The 16795-nt window shown below is 45.5% G+C and overlaps 1 protein-coding gene across 1 annotated transcript; it reads right to left on the reverse strand.

The window, feature by feature from the left end:
* Positions 1-1609: 1609 nt before the first annotated feature.
* On the reverse strand, positions 1610-14743 carry LOC109377643 (apolipoprotein L6-like; the record flags this gene model as incomplete). Its single annotated transcript, XM_019634062.1, has 6 exons — positions 14592-14743; positions 13821-13926; positions 11828-11921; positions 8763-9582; positions 7812-7906; positions 1610-1654 (listed from the first exon to the last, which is right to left on the reverse strand). Coding segments are annotated over exons 3-6 (1016 nt in total), but the record flags the coding sequence as incomplete, so codon positions are not given.
* Positions 14744-16795: the final 2052 nt, after the last annotated feature.

A 16795-nucleotide genomic window follows, 5' to 3' on the forward strand; every position in this document is an offset into this window, starting at 1 on the left:
CAACTCTGAGCCCCCTCAATCCAAAACAGGAAGGCCAAAGATTCCTCAGAGAGGCACAGCTGCCTTTGGCTTCTCAGGGCTGGGCCACTGTGGTGAACTTTCACCCTGCTGACTCACAGAAGGCTGGGAATCCCTCCCCTCCAGCCAGCCCAAAGCCCAAAGCCCAAAGCCCAAACCACAGACAGTCCTCTGGGCTCCAAATTCTTTAGTTCACAGTGTTTTCCTATCTGTTCCCAGCCCACATTCTAGCCTCATCCACGACCGGTCGCCTCACAAAACTCCTGACCTGGCCAAACAGGTCTCAGGTTTTCCTGAATATTCCTTATACATTCCTACTTCCCTAACTCTCTCTGACCATCTTTCAAGTCCCTATGCCAACACCCCCTTTTCGAGGATGCCTTCCTAATCATCACTGACAGGTGTGACCACCCTCCCCCATTCCCGTCCACCTGCCCTTCTCCCCACCTGCTGTCGACAAAGAACATCCAGCCTAAACGGAAAGCTTATAAGAGTTTATTTGAAACAATTGCCAGAAAGCAAAGTCTGAAAGGATTCAGAAATGGCCGTCTTGCCACTTACTTTATAAATTAGAATCAAAGGAGGAAGGTTACATGAAATCCATCAGTTGTAGATTAAGGGAGTGGGAGAAAGCAAAGTGGGACATCTCTGGGATTGGATCAAAAGTAAAATGGAGAGACACACACGTCTTTTACATTGGTGGGTACACCATAATTTATAGCATTTTTTACAGCACATAGAGATAACATTTGGGTAACACGATAACAATCAGGGATTTTGAGGTTCCCTGCTCTGGTGTGGTGGGTTGTGCCCCTGGGGGGTTTGGAAAAAGAGATTACTCTGATATTATAAGGGGATGTTATCTTAGATGCAAAAAGACAACAGACAGGCTTAAGGTAAAGACTGACCTTTGTCAAGGAAGCAACAGGCCAAGGAAAAAATTGTTATTTTAAGTTCAGTATCAATTCTGTAGGTATACAGGCCTTCTCGATGTCTTGGGATAGCTGTCTAATCCTGATGTTGGTGGCTTCTCATCCTTGAGCAGGTTTGATATCCACAGATGGTCCCTTTCCGACAAGGTTGGAGTATCTTTAATTGATGCCTTGTCCAATGGAAAAAAGTTCCTGGTTGTGAGTCTTGGTCTTTGAAGTCTTTGTCTCCCGGGAACCCAATGAAGTGAATCAGTTACTCATTTATTTCTTTAGGATAATTGATAAATCCTTGATAATAATGTAGACTGTCCCCTTTTAGTAAGATGGGTTTAGATATCTCTTCATATAGAGTGAACAATGACTAATGAGGAGGAAGTCTATGTTTACCAAGGGCGTATATCTCAGGTTGAAAAGCACTATAAGGAGAGCTTTTGGCCAAAGGAGATTAAAAGCTTCTGAAAATTTACTTAGTTGACTTTTTTTTTTTTTTCTTTTTCTTTAGCTGAGCCATCCTGCTACCTATTGGCAGCTCAGCGGCTGCTCAGCTCGGGCTGGACTCGAACTGCTGTTGCTCAGAGCTCAAACTCTTGAGCGAGCTCTTAACCAACTGAGCCACTCGGCCGGCCCAACTTAGTTGACTTTTAATTGTACCATTTTACATTCCAGCAATCCAGAAGAGTGAGGTGATAAGCACAATGAAAATGCTGTAAAATAAACCAAATAGTACAAATAGATTATATTATTGGCCCAGTGAAACTGAGTTTTTCAGTTACTATGAAACTCACAGGGAATTCCCCAATTGGGGATGATGGTGATGATGATGAATAATAACTTACCCTCCATTAAGGCTGTTGTTCTCCTGCAAGGGAATGCATCATACAAACCATGACTAATGTATATGTGTATCCTTGAGATGGTGGCATTTGGAGAAAATCCAATTACCACACCTCAAATGGACGTAAAGGAAATGAGAAATGTCCTTGGGACCTAGGGAGCGATTTTCCACCGTTATATTTTACACAATAGAACATCTGTTATATACTTTATGAGCTACCATAGAAGGTTTTGGTTTTTTTCTTTATTTGAGCCATCCTGCCACCTGTTGGCAGCTCAGCGGCAGCTCAGCTCAGGCTGGGCATTGAACTGCTATTGCTCAGAACTCAAACTCTTGAGCGAGCTCTTAACCAACAGTAGGAGGTTTTTAATAAAATTCTTTGCTCTATGAAATCGTATTTCCAAGACACTAATGTATTAGCTCATATACATGCTAAGCTATATGTGTTTTGGTCAAAGCTTCCCCTTTTGGTTGTCTTTTTTTTTTTTCTTCTGTAGCTGTGTTGTGGAACTGTAAAAGAGAGTCTTTTACTGATTTAATAGGGAGAAGAAATATTCTCAAGTCTGGATAACTTGGCTGTTTATTATTGCCGATCTAGCTGTAGCATCAGCTAAATTATTTTCTTTTGCCGCCTTAGAGTGTCCTGAAATTTTTATAATTGTCAATTGTTTCGGTTGCTGGATGACATGTAATTTAAATTCTGCCACCTGTTTTCCATTCTTATGGGCTGCCCTGAGAAAGCTAAGAAGCCTCGCTGCTTCCACAACATTCCAAAGTTGCAAGCCACACCAAAGGTACAGCAACTGCCAGCGTCAACACCGGCCACTTGGCCTTTGGCTCATTTACAAGCTCCTGCAGATCAGTAAATTTAGCTTGTTGGGCAGCTCTTATTTAGGTAAACAGGAAGCTTAAATTTATGTTTACCATGGAAGTTACTATATATCCAGCTTGCTAATACCCCTGTTCATCCTTCAGATAAGAGTCAGCATTACCAATAAGGTTTTCTGTAAATCATCCCTAGGAACAGGAAGGTGGTCAGTAAGCAAAACACAGCTGTGGATGTCTTCACCCTGTAAAGAGGGTAATGAAGTTGCTGCGTTAGACTGTTCTATTGACACATAGGCGCAGAAAGCAAGAGTACGTTATAAGAAGCCAGTCGACAGACAGAAGTGTTGAGCATGATGAGAGTTTAGTAAGGAGTCTACAGTATAAGCAACATAAATAAAGGAGCATATGTAACTGTGTCTCTTTGTTGCTGTTCTTTTATAACTGTCTCTTTTGATTGCATCACATGACTGTAGCAGAAATGACTATTATGCGAAGAGAGAGCCCTTTAACTACTGAGCTTAATTGTCTGAGCTTCTTTACCTTGTTTCCCTTCAGGGTCCCATTGAATGGATCAGACTGAGCTGATCTTAATAAGATATAGAGAGGCTGAGCTTTAATGAAAATTTTGAACCTAATAGAGACAGCATCCAATCAAACCCAGGAATCCTCTAAGCTGTTTGTTTTTTGTTCTTGGAAGAGGAAAAGATATCATTTCTCCAAGTCTTTCAGGGTTAATTAGTAGCCTATTTTTAGATATTAGATAACCAATGTATTTGTTTGGTGTAAACAGAATCAAAGCTTGCCCTTTGAGCCCCTAGGTCTTTTATGACTGGCTATTGGAATAGGTGGGTTGTGTCCTCTTAGGAATCTGATATATCCTGGAGCATAAGAGCAAATCATCCATATATTGGATTAGAGTAGAATTTCTAGGAAGTTTAACATGATTGACATCAGCTTTTAGTATCTGAGAGCAATAGGTGGGAGTCTCTGGTATACACCTGGGGGGTTACTATCCAAGTAAACTCTGATTTTCCCAGGTGGAAAAGCAGTTATAAGCCCTCCCTTTTAAAGGTCATCTTGTAATGAACTAAGTTTAGCTAGTGTCTCAGATATACACTCAAGGCAAATATAAGGTAGAGGCAAAGTATTCTCAACAGTTATTTAAATAGGAGTGGCCGGCTTAATCTTGTCAATCAATATCTGTACTGGAAAAAGCCTCAAGTTGTATTGGAACATCCTGTAACAAATCTTCAGTCTTAAAACTACTTTTCTCTCAGGTACTTTCTTTTAAAATCATTTTCCCCATCTGATTCAGTTAGTCCTAAATACATTTCACCCTTCTGGGAGGATATGTGAGTATCATTGGTTAGAAAGTCTCACAGTATCAGGTGAGTTGGGGCAGATTTGAGTAGTAAAACTAGGTGTTGCCCCCTTAACATTTCCTAGTTGTAAAGGAACAGGTTCTGATTTATAGAGGTATCAGTTGATTAGATGTCCCTACCAATTGTACAGAAGCTTTACTCCAAGGAGGAGGGCCACTAAGTCAGTGTTAAGAGATAAAGGAGCCCCAGTTTTAGTAAGAAGGGGAATGCCCTCATGGTCCTTGGAGCAGCTCTAGGCTTGTTTTTATTTCTTTTCTTTTTCTAAATCCCATTTCAGTTTTCTACAATTCTTAAAGTGACCTGACTTTTTACAATAAACGCACATTTCTCTACATGAGTTTCCCTAGCAAAACTTATTTAGTAATTCTGTGGCTTTGCTCTCAGAAACCAGTAGGCGTGTTAATTCAGATGAAATAGAAAAGCGAGGATCCTAAGTTCCTTCTAACAATTCAAATTCCTTTGTGAACTCATCAGGGCCCTAGGGAGGGTTGGGGGAATCTTTAGATTTCTTAGTTCTGCCAGCATACCACCGCGGATTCCCCTCCACCCAAGACCAGCTCCTCGCCAGAGGGAGCTGCAACAGAGGTGCAGGGGCGAGAGACAGGGGAAAAGGAGAGAAAGCCCGGACAAGTAAAGCACATATTGGGACAAAGAGGGAAAAGTGGCGTGTTGGCATTTACCAGCTTCAGAACCTTTAGTACAGAGACACTCTCAAAACATTTTCTTACTAACTTCCTGAGGGAAAAACATTTCTCTGTACCATTTCAGAGGCTTCTATTTGCCGATTGAGGTAAGCCTCCCATTCCATTTAGTTTGACTCTTTAAGCCAGGTTTTTCTAACTGTGCACACAAAAATTTAGATGGTAAAGGAGCTCCATTTTGGCCATATTAAGTTGATATCACTTCTACATACCTTTCCATGTCTGTAAGTACTTGTAAGGCTCCTAGCAACTGTACATCTGCAGGAGTAAAATGGGTCTGGAGTCTGGGAGCTTGTCTGCCTTGGAGGTACGATTTCCCATGTTAATTTTTAGTTTTGGAGGCCTGCAGAGTCTGAACAAATCTCTAGTGATACTGTGTAGTGGGTTGACGTGTGCTGCTTATGGGTTGAACTCCAATGGGTTGTCACCTCCCGAGTCGCTTCAACCCTCTTACGTGTCTCGGTTTCTCTCCCTGGCTGTCTAGTACAACCGTGAGGACACGGAGCGCTAAATATCCAGCCTTTATGTGTGCATCTTGGTTGGAAATCCCTATGGGACCACTGCACGTTTTGAGGGATTCCCTCAAACACCTCCACAAAGATTCTTAGTCACCTCAGAATATCCGAAACTCAGGGAGTAAATGCCCCTTATCTTTGGAACTGAACAAGTTCAGACTCTCATCTATCCAGCGAAAAGCTTTGTTCAGACTCGCAGTAAACAATTCCAATTGAGAAGCCAAAATTGAAACCAGCCAACCATTTTTCTCTTCTCTCCAAGAGTTACCTTAACTCTTGTCCTTAACCTGGGTTATCTCAATCCTGTCACCAAGAATTACCTTAAAGCTTGTCCTTAATCTGAGGATTTAAAATCAGCCACCTCGAGGCTTTAAAAACAGCTCAAATAAAGTCATGGCCTCTTACCTTAAAACAGGGAGGTCCAGAATTCCAAGAAAAACTCACCCAAGTTCACCCGATGAGAAGCAGGGAGCCGGTGGGGCACAATGGGCCCCTGCTGGTACATAGCACCGATTCCACGTCTGCAGGGTGCTCCTGGGTGGGCTTCTTTGGAATCCTGCCGACTACGGCAAGTAATGTTGACGAAAAATATCCAGTCTAAGAGAAAACTTATGAGTTTATTTGAGCCAAACTGATGACAATTGCCAGGAAGCAAAATCTCAACGGATTGGAAAGTGTTCTAGAAATTGGCTGTTTTGCTTCTTATTTTATCCATTAGAATCAAAGGAGGAAGGTTACATGAAATTCATTGCTTGTAGATTAAGGGGGTGGGAGAAAGCAAAGCGGGGATATCTCTGGGATTGGATCAAAAGTAAAATGGAGAGACACACACATCTTTTCCATTGGTGGGTACAGGATAGTTAATAGCATTTTACAGCACATAGAGATAGTATTTGGGGAACACAATAACGATGGGGGATTTTGTAGTTTTCTGCTCTGGTGTCCTGGGTTGGGCCCCCTGGGGGGTTCGGAAAAAGAGATTACTCTGAGAGTGTAAGGGTATGTTATCTTAGATGTAAATAGATGACAGACAGGCTTAAGGTAAAGATTGACATTTGTCAATGAAGCTACAGGCCAAGTATGAGACTTCCCGCCATGGCCCACCTTTGTTAGGGATTTTTATGTTCATGCCATCCTCTGTGGTTATTTTCAGTCTCCTGAGCTTGTCAGATTTAACTGTGGCCCCTTTTCCATTCACAAGGCAAATGAGGGCATTGAGGATGAGAAGGAAACTCACTGGGTTGCAGAAAAAAACCTATTTTATAATACAACTTTGAGGCAGGGTCCCCAGCAGGCAGTCTAATGACAACTACTTAAAGCCAGCACTTTAACACCCAAAGCAGGAAAAGCACAGGAAGAAAATTCTACACCAAATTACCCAAAGTTGTCACCATGGCTGGTGCATTGTTTCTTTCCTCTATTTTTTACTTTCCTGAATTTAAAAAAAAAATGCATTTAATGCAATACACTACTTTCGAAATAGCAGCTAAGACATGAAAACAAACAGACAACAACAACAGCAAAAGCTTGATTTTAAGATAGCTGAAGTGTGAGGACTGGAATTTTCCTACATGTTCTGATGTCCTGAGGAGGGAGTTCCAAGAACTTGGGTTGTAGGGACAACAGGGCCTCTCTCCTTCATAATGGAATCTGCTTGAGAAGGTTTCAATGACATTCTTTTTCTATGCAAATGAACAAGGATTTTATCCAGCCATTGCTGACCAGGTGGGAGAGGAAGACAGCAGAGAAGCAACGGAAGGTGAGTTGATATAGAACATACAACATACCCTCATAAACAATAATATAAATGGAGCCATTTTCAAATGGACCAGGAACTGCCATTCCAGAGGCATGTTTATGCCTCGAACCTCTGGAATGTTAAAACAGAACAAAATGACCTTTAAACTTGACCTAAGCAAACTTGTTTCCCCCACAAAACTGTTTACAAAGACAACAAGACAGTTATTATGACTGCTGGGCTGACACCAAATTAAAAACATTATTGAGAATTAACACCTCTATGTTATGTTATCTGCACCAATAGAAATGCCTTCCTTCTAGAGATACACGAGTAATTGTCCCCCCCCCAGCACGTATATACCCCTTCCCTTTGACTCCTAATTGGAACATTATTTGGGCTTCTGCCTGAAATAATGGTTCTAGAATAGGTGTCCTTATTGATCTCAAATAAATGCTTGTTTGCCTCTCACTTCAAAAGGCCTTTTTATTTTCAGGTTAACACCCTTCACTTCAGGGACCCTACTGTCTAATCATCAGCACTCGATTTGGATACAGGGCCCAGCATGAAACAATACATGTTTCATATGGACTATGCAGGAGAGCTGAATGGGGACTGAAGAAATGAAGTGACTGAGTTAGCACCACCGTGAAGGAATGAGTGGCGATAAAGAAACAGAGCAGAACGGAGGAGAGGGGACACACTGACCTTCCCAGTACTCACTCGCTGACAGTGCCCTCAGGACCCAGCTGGCCCTCCAGTGAGTCTTCAGGCGTTTCCTCTGCCACCCTGCCCTCCCCCACCCTGACCCCCGTATTCCACTCAGAGGCCCCAGGGCTTAGCTTGTCTTCTTTGTCCTCACCTGCAGCACAGCATACTGCTTCTCCAGGCCTGGCTGAGGGCTTGGGCAGAGCTCCTCATGGCTCCCAAGGAAAAGGAGCTCCTGAGCCTTTCTTGCTGCAAGAGTTTTGGTAAAGAAACAAAAACACCAATCACAGGAAAGCTACAGAGGGTTCCCATGCACCATGGGGGCAGATGCAGACCTAGGCTCCGAATCAGTCCCCTGGCTTCTTCATCCTGACCCCTCCACACAGCTGCGAGAACTTGGCAAGTTACATAAGTTCCCTGGCTTAGCTCAGGCCACCGTAACAGAATACCACAGGCTGGGGGCTTAAACAACAGGAACGTATTTTCTCATAGTTCCGGAGGCTACGCGTCCAGATGAAGGTGACGGCAGTTCAGTTCCTGGACAGGCCTCTCTCCTGCAGATTTCCGCCCTCCCACTGTGTTCTCACATGGCTTTTCCTCCGTGCCGGTGCAGGCAGAGACAGATCACTGTCGTGTTTCCTCTCTCTTCTGAGGACACCGGCCCATATGATTATGGCTACACCCTACGACCTCATTAAACCCAATTACCTCCCAAACCCCATCTCCAAATAGTCACATTGGGGCTTAGAGTGTCAACATATGAATGTTAGGGGCACAATTCAATCCCTAACGCTCCCTGTGGCTCAGTGTCTCTTCTGTACAATGGAAAGGCCGTCTTCCCAGCACAGGGACCTCTAGGATCATCAAGGGAGAAACAGAAGGCGTGGCCAGGCCTGTCCAGGGCAGCACCATTATCTCCAAGAGTACTTGATACCATTTGGACGTCCAGGGCCACCGGACACCGCATGTCCTCAGGAACATCCATGCAAACGTCACACATGCGCTGGCTTCCTTAACACCCTCCCGTAAACCTCGATGCCCACCAACCCCAGTTAAATCTCCCCCCTCCTTCCAGCCCCACCCAAGGGAGAGAGCACAGCCTCACCTTCTTCTTCAGGGTCTCATAAAGCCAGGTGAGCTCTGTCAGCTTTTGTTCCTGCTCCAAGGCATTGGCTCTCAGCTTTTCTGCCAACTCTGACTTTGCTCCCTCTTTCAGTTGTTCGCAGTCATCCATGAGAGAGCGCAACTCCATGCCGAGCCTGCGGCCAGCCATCACAGTACTCATCAAGTGAGTACCTGTCGTCATCGCCAACGTTGTACCCTGAAAGGCCTTTTGCACCTGTTTGTCCCTGCGGGACGAGACTGGCTCAGAGATCAGGCGACACTTGGCAGCGTTGGCGAGGCGTGGGTGGGCGTTGGCTATCATCAAGGCATCTATGTTCTTCATGATATCCTTGAAGTTCTTTTCTAATTTATTGGCATGCTGATCATAGGATGCCGGGTCTACAGCCTGGCTGACCTCTTGGTCACGGGTGGACACTTGGCCGCTGACCTGAGCTTGGAATCTTTTATTGTGATCTTTTTCCGTGATGTTGGTCACTATGCTGGCAGCATTGGATACTGTCTCCAATCCTATACCAGCAGCAGAAAGTATCAGGCTTCCTCTTGCTGTCAGTGGAGCGAGGAGTAAACCCAGGGTGGACATCACACTTGAGGCGACAGCGACGGAGCTGGTCACCACCTTGGTCTTGGTGAATGTTTCCTGGGTCTTCTCGATTTCGTCTGCAAGGGCATGGGCCTTTCTGATGGCCTCTTCCAGCTTCCTTTTAATGATGGGAAACGTTTGCAAAAACATTCTTTCTTCAGGTGACAGATCCGTATCGTCTTGCTCCACATCATCACACAGAAGAATGTCATCCTCGTCCCTGGGGATGAGCGAAATGAGGATTTTTGCTTCCATCGTCCAGATAGGAAAGCCTAATTCTTAGGCCCATCTGGTTTACAGATGATCTCGCTCCTCCCAGCTTTGAACCCTGCTAGCATCTCCCTAACACCTCCATCGCCTCTGACCTGACCTTGAAAAGTCCCTGAGCGTTGTTGGGAGATCTGGCTCCATGAAGAGGAGAAACACATAAGAAGTACATCTGGAGGAGAAATGGGAGAAATGCAGCCTTGGCCAAAGAGATGGAGAAAGTGGCCAGTCCTGAGGGACAATTTCAGCCTTGTTCAGAGAGACTGAAAGTGTCACCGAGAGGACACAGTGGGGAAATGCTAAGATCTAGTGGGACTAATGGAGGGAGAAGTTCAGGCAAAGCAGGAGAAAGGGGAACGCAGGTGTTGGGTGGGAGGTTGGGAGCTCTGTGTATGTAGAGGGGAGTCAGGGGGAGGAGGCGCCGTACTGTATAACGCATCCTGCACTTCGATGACCTTGAGTTTGGCTGCTATGGTGCGTCTTTGCTTCTATCAGGAGTCGCACACTGAGAGGCTGAGATAAATGATCAGGAATGTTCTGAATGTTCTCCTTGGCACTTGGCCAGCTTTATTTGACCCCTCAAACAGATGGCATTGGTTTGTGGAAGAAGTAAGGGATATGGGGGCCCACACCCTCCTCCCCCAATTTCTCAAAGTAGGAAGCATTACGTGATCTTGGCCAGCCCAACGAGTGTGTCCTTCATGGGACACAGTATCAGAGGAAGAGCAAAGCCTGTTCCTTCAGGCACTTTCCTCATCCAAGTGCCACTGGCCCATTTCCTTCAGAGCCGGATCAGGAGGCCTCGTGATGACACGGGTTCCCTGGCTCACGGAGACGATCAGAGTGGGAAGGGACCCTGGACAGGATCGGAGCTGCCTCCTTTACTTCTCAGTGGAGGGAACAGAAGCTCAGAGACAAAAGGGGACGGACTTGCCCAAACGCATGAGGTAAAGATGGAGCTTTGAATGGGGTGCAGAGTTCCAAGAGCATCAGGATTTTCAGCTATTTCGCTGTGGCAGGAATTCCCAACAGAGGTTACATACCTTTGAGTAGATTCTCTCTCTCTCTGTCTCTCTCTCTCTCTCTGTCTCTCTCTCTCTCTCTCTCTCTCTATATATATATATACATATATATATATATATATATATATATATATATATATATATATGTATATATATATATACACACACAGACACACACACACACATACATATAGATATAGATATATTCATACACACACACAAGTGCGCACACACACATCCTCAATGAAAAAGGTTAAAAATCAGGTATACTACCAAGAACACCATTTACTGTTAATGAATTAATGCACTTAAGCCCAATTATCAGTAATCACCAGTTGTAAATGAATTTACAAAGCAGAAGGCTGCTAGGGGCTGCAGGGTGAAGGGGAAGAGGATGACCCTGCTGAGAAACCCTAAACTTTACAGATGCCACCATCCAGCCCACCCTGATCCCTGTGTGCCGTCAGGTTGGCAGGGACAGAGAGAAACAACAAATAGATACGTAGCCGCAAACATGGACAACACCACTTTGCGTTAACTCTACAGCGTCGTCTTTCACATGATTGTTAGCCAATGGAAGCTTGGCTCTTGTGTTTTTGAATTAAACCAAATGCCTGGAATATGGACACTTCGGCCGCAGCACATCGTCCTGTATTAGGCAGTGATACCTACTGACACAGTGTCAAATTGCAACCTGCATCTATGAGGCTCAATATACACGGTTCACCTCATTCACTCGCGGACATTTGCGGATGGTCCACATTGTCTGGGGGCTGGTGATGCCACGTTGGCTGACTAACACTTAACTGGGCTTGGTGACAGGTGAGCCAACACACTGAGCTCCTATCTCTAGGGGCTCACAGAGGTGGGGCCACCGAGTGGGACAACTGGTGCCGTTAGAGTCCCATTGCCCAATGTCATGTACATGACTAGATATTGACTTGCTCTCCAAAATATTTAGTTTACCCGGCAGACTATTTTTACCTGGGAGGATATACCTTCCCATGTGTAGTGGTGACCAATGGGAAGGCAGGGCCCGTGTTATGACTAATATTGGAGCACATTTGTTCCACGTCATGAGGATGTCTGGAGCATTTCAGCAGAAAAAAATCTTTCTCCAGGGACAAATCCCTCTGGGTTACCTTTGCAGACCAAGCCCAGCCGTTGCATTCTTACCATGCCTGAATGTGCAGAAGCCTCTGTCGCACCACACCTGTACTCATTTTGTCCATGGGAGAATCAGAGGTGTCCCCAGGAGTCAAATGATTTTCTGGTAGAAAACATGGAAAACAAAATCACTGCAGATGCCACAAAACCTTCTGAAATTCAAATGTGGGGAAATTTTAGATTATGTGCAATCAAATTAATAATGAGACACTTACAGTGTGCTATTTGCAAACTACATTTTATATTGAGGTATAGCTTATATAAGTACAGAAATTGAAGTCCTCAGCTCAATAAATGTTGGTATTATGTATATATCTGAGTAATTGTCCCCCAGATCATGGTAGAGAACAGCTTTCCTATGACCACCCCCAATAAATACTCACCCCGCCCCAGAAGTAACCACTCTTTTGAACAGTTTGTCTATTCTTTTTTTTAAATTATTATTATTTTTTTTAGTTGGGGAATAGTTTGTTTTTCCAGGGCCCATCAGCTCCAAATCAGGTAGTTGTCTTCAATCTAGCTGTGGAGGGTGCACCTCAGTGGCCCATGTGGGGATCGAACCGGCAACCTTGGTGTTATGACAACTGCACTCTAACCAACTGAGCTAGGCTGCCCCTAGTTTGCCTATTCCTGAACTTCATATAAACAGTCATTCTTTTGACTGCTTTCACTCAATAGAATGTCTGTGAAATTCAATCATGGTGTTGTGGGCACCGGCAGATTTTTTAAATGATTGTTATGAAGCATTTCATTATATAAATACTCTACCATTTGTTTATCTATTCTTTTATCAATTGATATGTTTGAGTTGTTCCCAGCCGCTGGCTATGATGAACAACTTGATTGTAATGAAGAAAACATCATCATCAGGGGACAAAGCAACAATGTATAAGGCCCCTTTGTACAAATTATATGCCCAAGGACATAAGAACACTATTAGGAGAACTGCCAAAGGCCCTGTCTGAGCACGCAGGTGGGGTCTGAAACCCATCCCAGAATCCATTTGCCAAGTGGTGAGACCTGGAGGCTGGGGATGGAAGGAGCTGCTGTGTCTGTCTGGAGAAAGGGGCACTTTGATGATTGATTGATTGATTGATTGATTGATTGATTGGTTGATTGGTTGCATAAAGTTGCCATCCATTTGTAGAGCTATGTGTCCACAGAGCTCTATCCCCTTGTGGGTGGGCTTTATCAAATAAGTCTTAAGGCACCATAGGGGCTGGCATTGGTCCTGATCTAACCTGTATGTTTAAATGATCACTCAGGCTGGAAAACAGGCACCAGGTTTGCAAGAGAGGAAACAGGCAGACCAATTAGGAAGTGATTGCAGTAGTCAAAGCAAGAGGTGACAGCTGCTTGAGCCAGGTGGGTAGAAATGTGAGGAATGGTTGCATTTAAGGAATCCACAGGATTTTCCAGTGCCTGTGAGATGGGAGAGAGCTGAGTTGAGGATGACTTCAGGCTGAGTCAAGGTTGCGGTCTGAAGGACCGTTACCATGAAGGTTCCATCTACTGAGATGGGAAGGGTGCAAGGTTTCCTGGGTGGGTAATAGGGTTCAATTTGGGCAGGTTAAGTTTGAGCTATCCAAGTGATGTTGAATAAACAGGCAGCGAATAGATGAGTCTTGTTCTGAGTGGGAGATTAAATTTGGGAGCTGTCAGAGTAAAAAGTAGTTAAAGCCACGAAATTCCATGCAAATCCTAACACAATAATTAGACAGGCCAAGGGTGGTCCAAGATCCAGCCCTGGTGCGCTCCAACTAGTAAGCCAGGAAGAAGAAAAGACAGCAAGAGACAGAGAAAGGGCAGCTGGTTACATACAGGAGAGCTAGCAAAGACATTTTGGAACCCAGGTCAAATGCTTGTGTGTGATCGCCATGCCTCTGTGTATCCTTCTGTCTTTACAGGTTCTGGGTCCTTCCGCTTTCCCTCTTTCTCTGACAAAGCCATCCTGGACTCTGCTTCACCCTCCAGTGCAAACGGCTGGGGTGGAGGAGCTCACCTTGGCAGATTTGAGATGTCTCTGATGTTGTAACGTTCAAAGAGGTGTCTCTGCTCTTTTCTATATTCAGAATGACAGGGAGTCTGGCTGAGAGGAGATGTTTTACCTGCTGGAGAAAACTGACCTCAGAAGTAGTGTGGAGGCCGTGGAGGCAAGTGGATACAAAGGCCCCTCTGACACTTACCAGCTCTGGGATTTCAAGGAAGTTCACTCACGGCCGGTTCCCTTTCCTTACTTGCCCCACTCTTGATTTTTATCACCACCTCACCCCTCCTTCCCCCAACTACCCCCCAATAAGCCTCCAATCCAGCAAACACTGGGAGTTGGATTTGCAGCTTCGAGACAACTCACTCAGCATCTTCCGTCTACAAAGACGACCTCCCCTAAAGCGCTGCAGCAGAGAACTTCTAGGGAAATACCTGTGGCCAGAGAAGCCTCCTGCATTCTGGGGGTCAGGCCTTCTCCATATAGGGATCTAGGGTCCCCAGGCAATGGAGGGGAAGATGCAACTTGGTTGGTCATAATCACTCTTAATCACGTTTTCATTTAAACTACAAACGGGACAGTGAGAGAGAGATTCCTGTCCTGATTTAAAGAATGTAAGCTTCAGACCTTTTCAAGATTTCAAAGTTAGTAACTAGCAGGATGGGGATTTGAACCCTGGTGGCCCTGACAAGAGCTCCTTTTCTGTATCCACCCTTTGGTCACATTGTCCTTTTGGGGGTCCTGAAGCAACCCCCCACCCCCACCCTGCTCTGCCTGTTGTCCCACCTGTTCTCCACGAAGTGCTGAAGCTGTGTCGCGCCACACGTCTTCTTTCCTCACCTCTCTGGGGACCTCCGGTTTGGTAGGGGACTGTGAGTGTCTGGGCTGCAGGAGGAAAACTGGGAAAGTACAGAGCCTCCAGCTGGTTTTGTTAAGGCGTGGGGTGCGGGTGACAGTTCTATTGCTGGCTTATCCTGAGGTAGGATTGCAAAAACGGTTTCAGGTTAACTGTCGCAGCTATAAAAAAGCCAGTGGTCATAGCAGCTCTTCCGGGAAGCCCGGTGCTTGCTGAGAAATGGCTTGCACTTGCACTTTCTTCTTTAAGTACTCAGCGTCAGGGTCCCTTCGCTGCTCAGCGTGCTTCGCAGAGGCCTGTTTGCTGCGCTCCAGCTGTTCAAATCGCTGTGTTCTCCAGGAGAGAATTCAGGGAGTCCTCCTCACCGCTGCCATTCCCCCCCCATCTGCACTTTCTTTTTTGCTTTCTTTTCTAATAAATACACAATGAAGTAAAATGGCTGAATCAAAGTCAGAGGCTGAGTCTCACCTCCCCACTTCCTACCAGTGAAAACAGGTGAGTGGTGATGCCAGGGCTCTGAAGTCAAGCCGACCACGTGGAGCATGTCACTGTGAGCCAGTTCCTCAGCTGCCTTTGGCCTCGACTCCCCATCTGTGAAATGGGTGTTAGATCAGCTCCTGTGACACACAGCTATTGTGAGGAGCTATGAGCAAGCCACACACACCCAGCGTGGCAGAGCACCCACAAACACATTGTGGGCATCTGCAGTGATTGTGTCCACATCACTGTCCCACCCTCCGAGGTGTATGACATTAAAGCTTTAATAACTCTTATCTAAATGGTGAAAATGTAAAATGATCTGAAAACTGAAAGACTTTTCCAGAATTCAGTGGATGGTAAAACTTGACTTGAACTGGTATAAGCTTACGGATTTCATGTATCCCACTTTATTTGAATATTCATGATTTCACCACAGAAATATGAACAGGGTTTGACTAAGGAGAGTAGCTCGGATGTTATATAATGTATAATATCAACACCTTTCCCAAAACCAAAAAACCCAGAAACTCCGAAACAATCTGGCCCCAGTGATTTGAGATACAGGACTGTGGTTCCAGTGCTGCCATTTTGCAGATGAGGACACTGAGGCCTCCAGAGGTCTCATGGCTTGCCCACGGTCACACAGCTAAGAAATGGCAGAAGCAGTTCTAGACTCCATGTCTGTGGGAATGGGCCTATAGTGCAGCCATGGGCTCAGATTTGTGTCTCTCCTGGTGTGTGCAAACTGGGTTCAGGGCCGTGTGGTTTGTTCTCATTCATACACCCAGAAATACCCTGCATCCTCTCCCTAGCCCTGCCTGAGGCCACACTGGGGGCTGTTGCTTTGCAAAGGAGGGGCCCACCCCGCCAGTCTTGGCTCTGCAGCGGGTGGGGGCTGACTGATGTCCCCTGGGCCTTATGAGCAGGAATGAGAGGCTGGTGGGCCACGGAGCCTTTCCAGCCCTGGCGCCATGGCCTCCGGAACTTAGGGACTCTCTGAACAGAGGCTGTCATAGAGATGGAGCTGGCCAGCCAGGACAGCCACCATCCGGGCCTCCCTGGCAACAGCCCTAGATGTTGGAGCGCAGGTGGTTTTGCCACAGCGGCTCTTGTGCAATAGCCCCAGGAGATGCTGGGTGAGCAAAATAACCGGTCACGTGAGGGAAACACTGCTTCTGTGGTGAGACAGAAAACAAGTGTGTGCCTTCTCAGGTGAGCAGGAAGATGGCGCTGCTTCAGTTCCTAAACTCACTGAACTCCTCAGGACCCTCAGGCTGCTGAAATGAAACGAAGTGGCCTAACGGTACCTCAGCCTCTCGAGATTTAAAACACACTCTTTCAGGCAAAGTCAGTCACTTGAGGGTGAATGTCTAGACCAGGGGTCGGCAAACTGCGGCTCGCCAGCCACACGCGGCTCTTTGGGTACGTTCCGTCTCTAAACTTTGCCGACCCCTGGAAGAGCCAATCCTGTCCCTCACAACAATTTAAAAATTATTCGAGAGCCATAAATATATTTTTACATACTCACCATTATGTGAATAATACCCTTTAAAATTTGTATAAATGAAACTATGATAGTTTTATTTCGATTTTCAATTTTACTTCAGAGGCTCAGAATCCGCAATTTGTTGACCCGTGGAGGCTCTTTGTCTCA

The sequence above is a fragment of the Hipposideros armiger genome, unplaced genomic scaffold, assembly GCF_001890085.2.
Source record: "Hipposideros armiger isolate ML-2016 unplaced genomic scaffold, ASM189008v1 scaffold_1486, whole genome shotgun sequence".
NCBI lineage: Eukaryota > Metazoa > Chordata > Mammalia > Chiroptera > Hipposideridae > Hipposideros > Hipposideros armiger.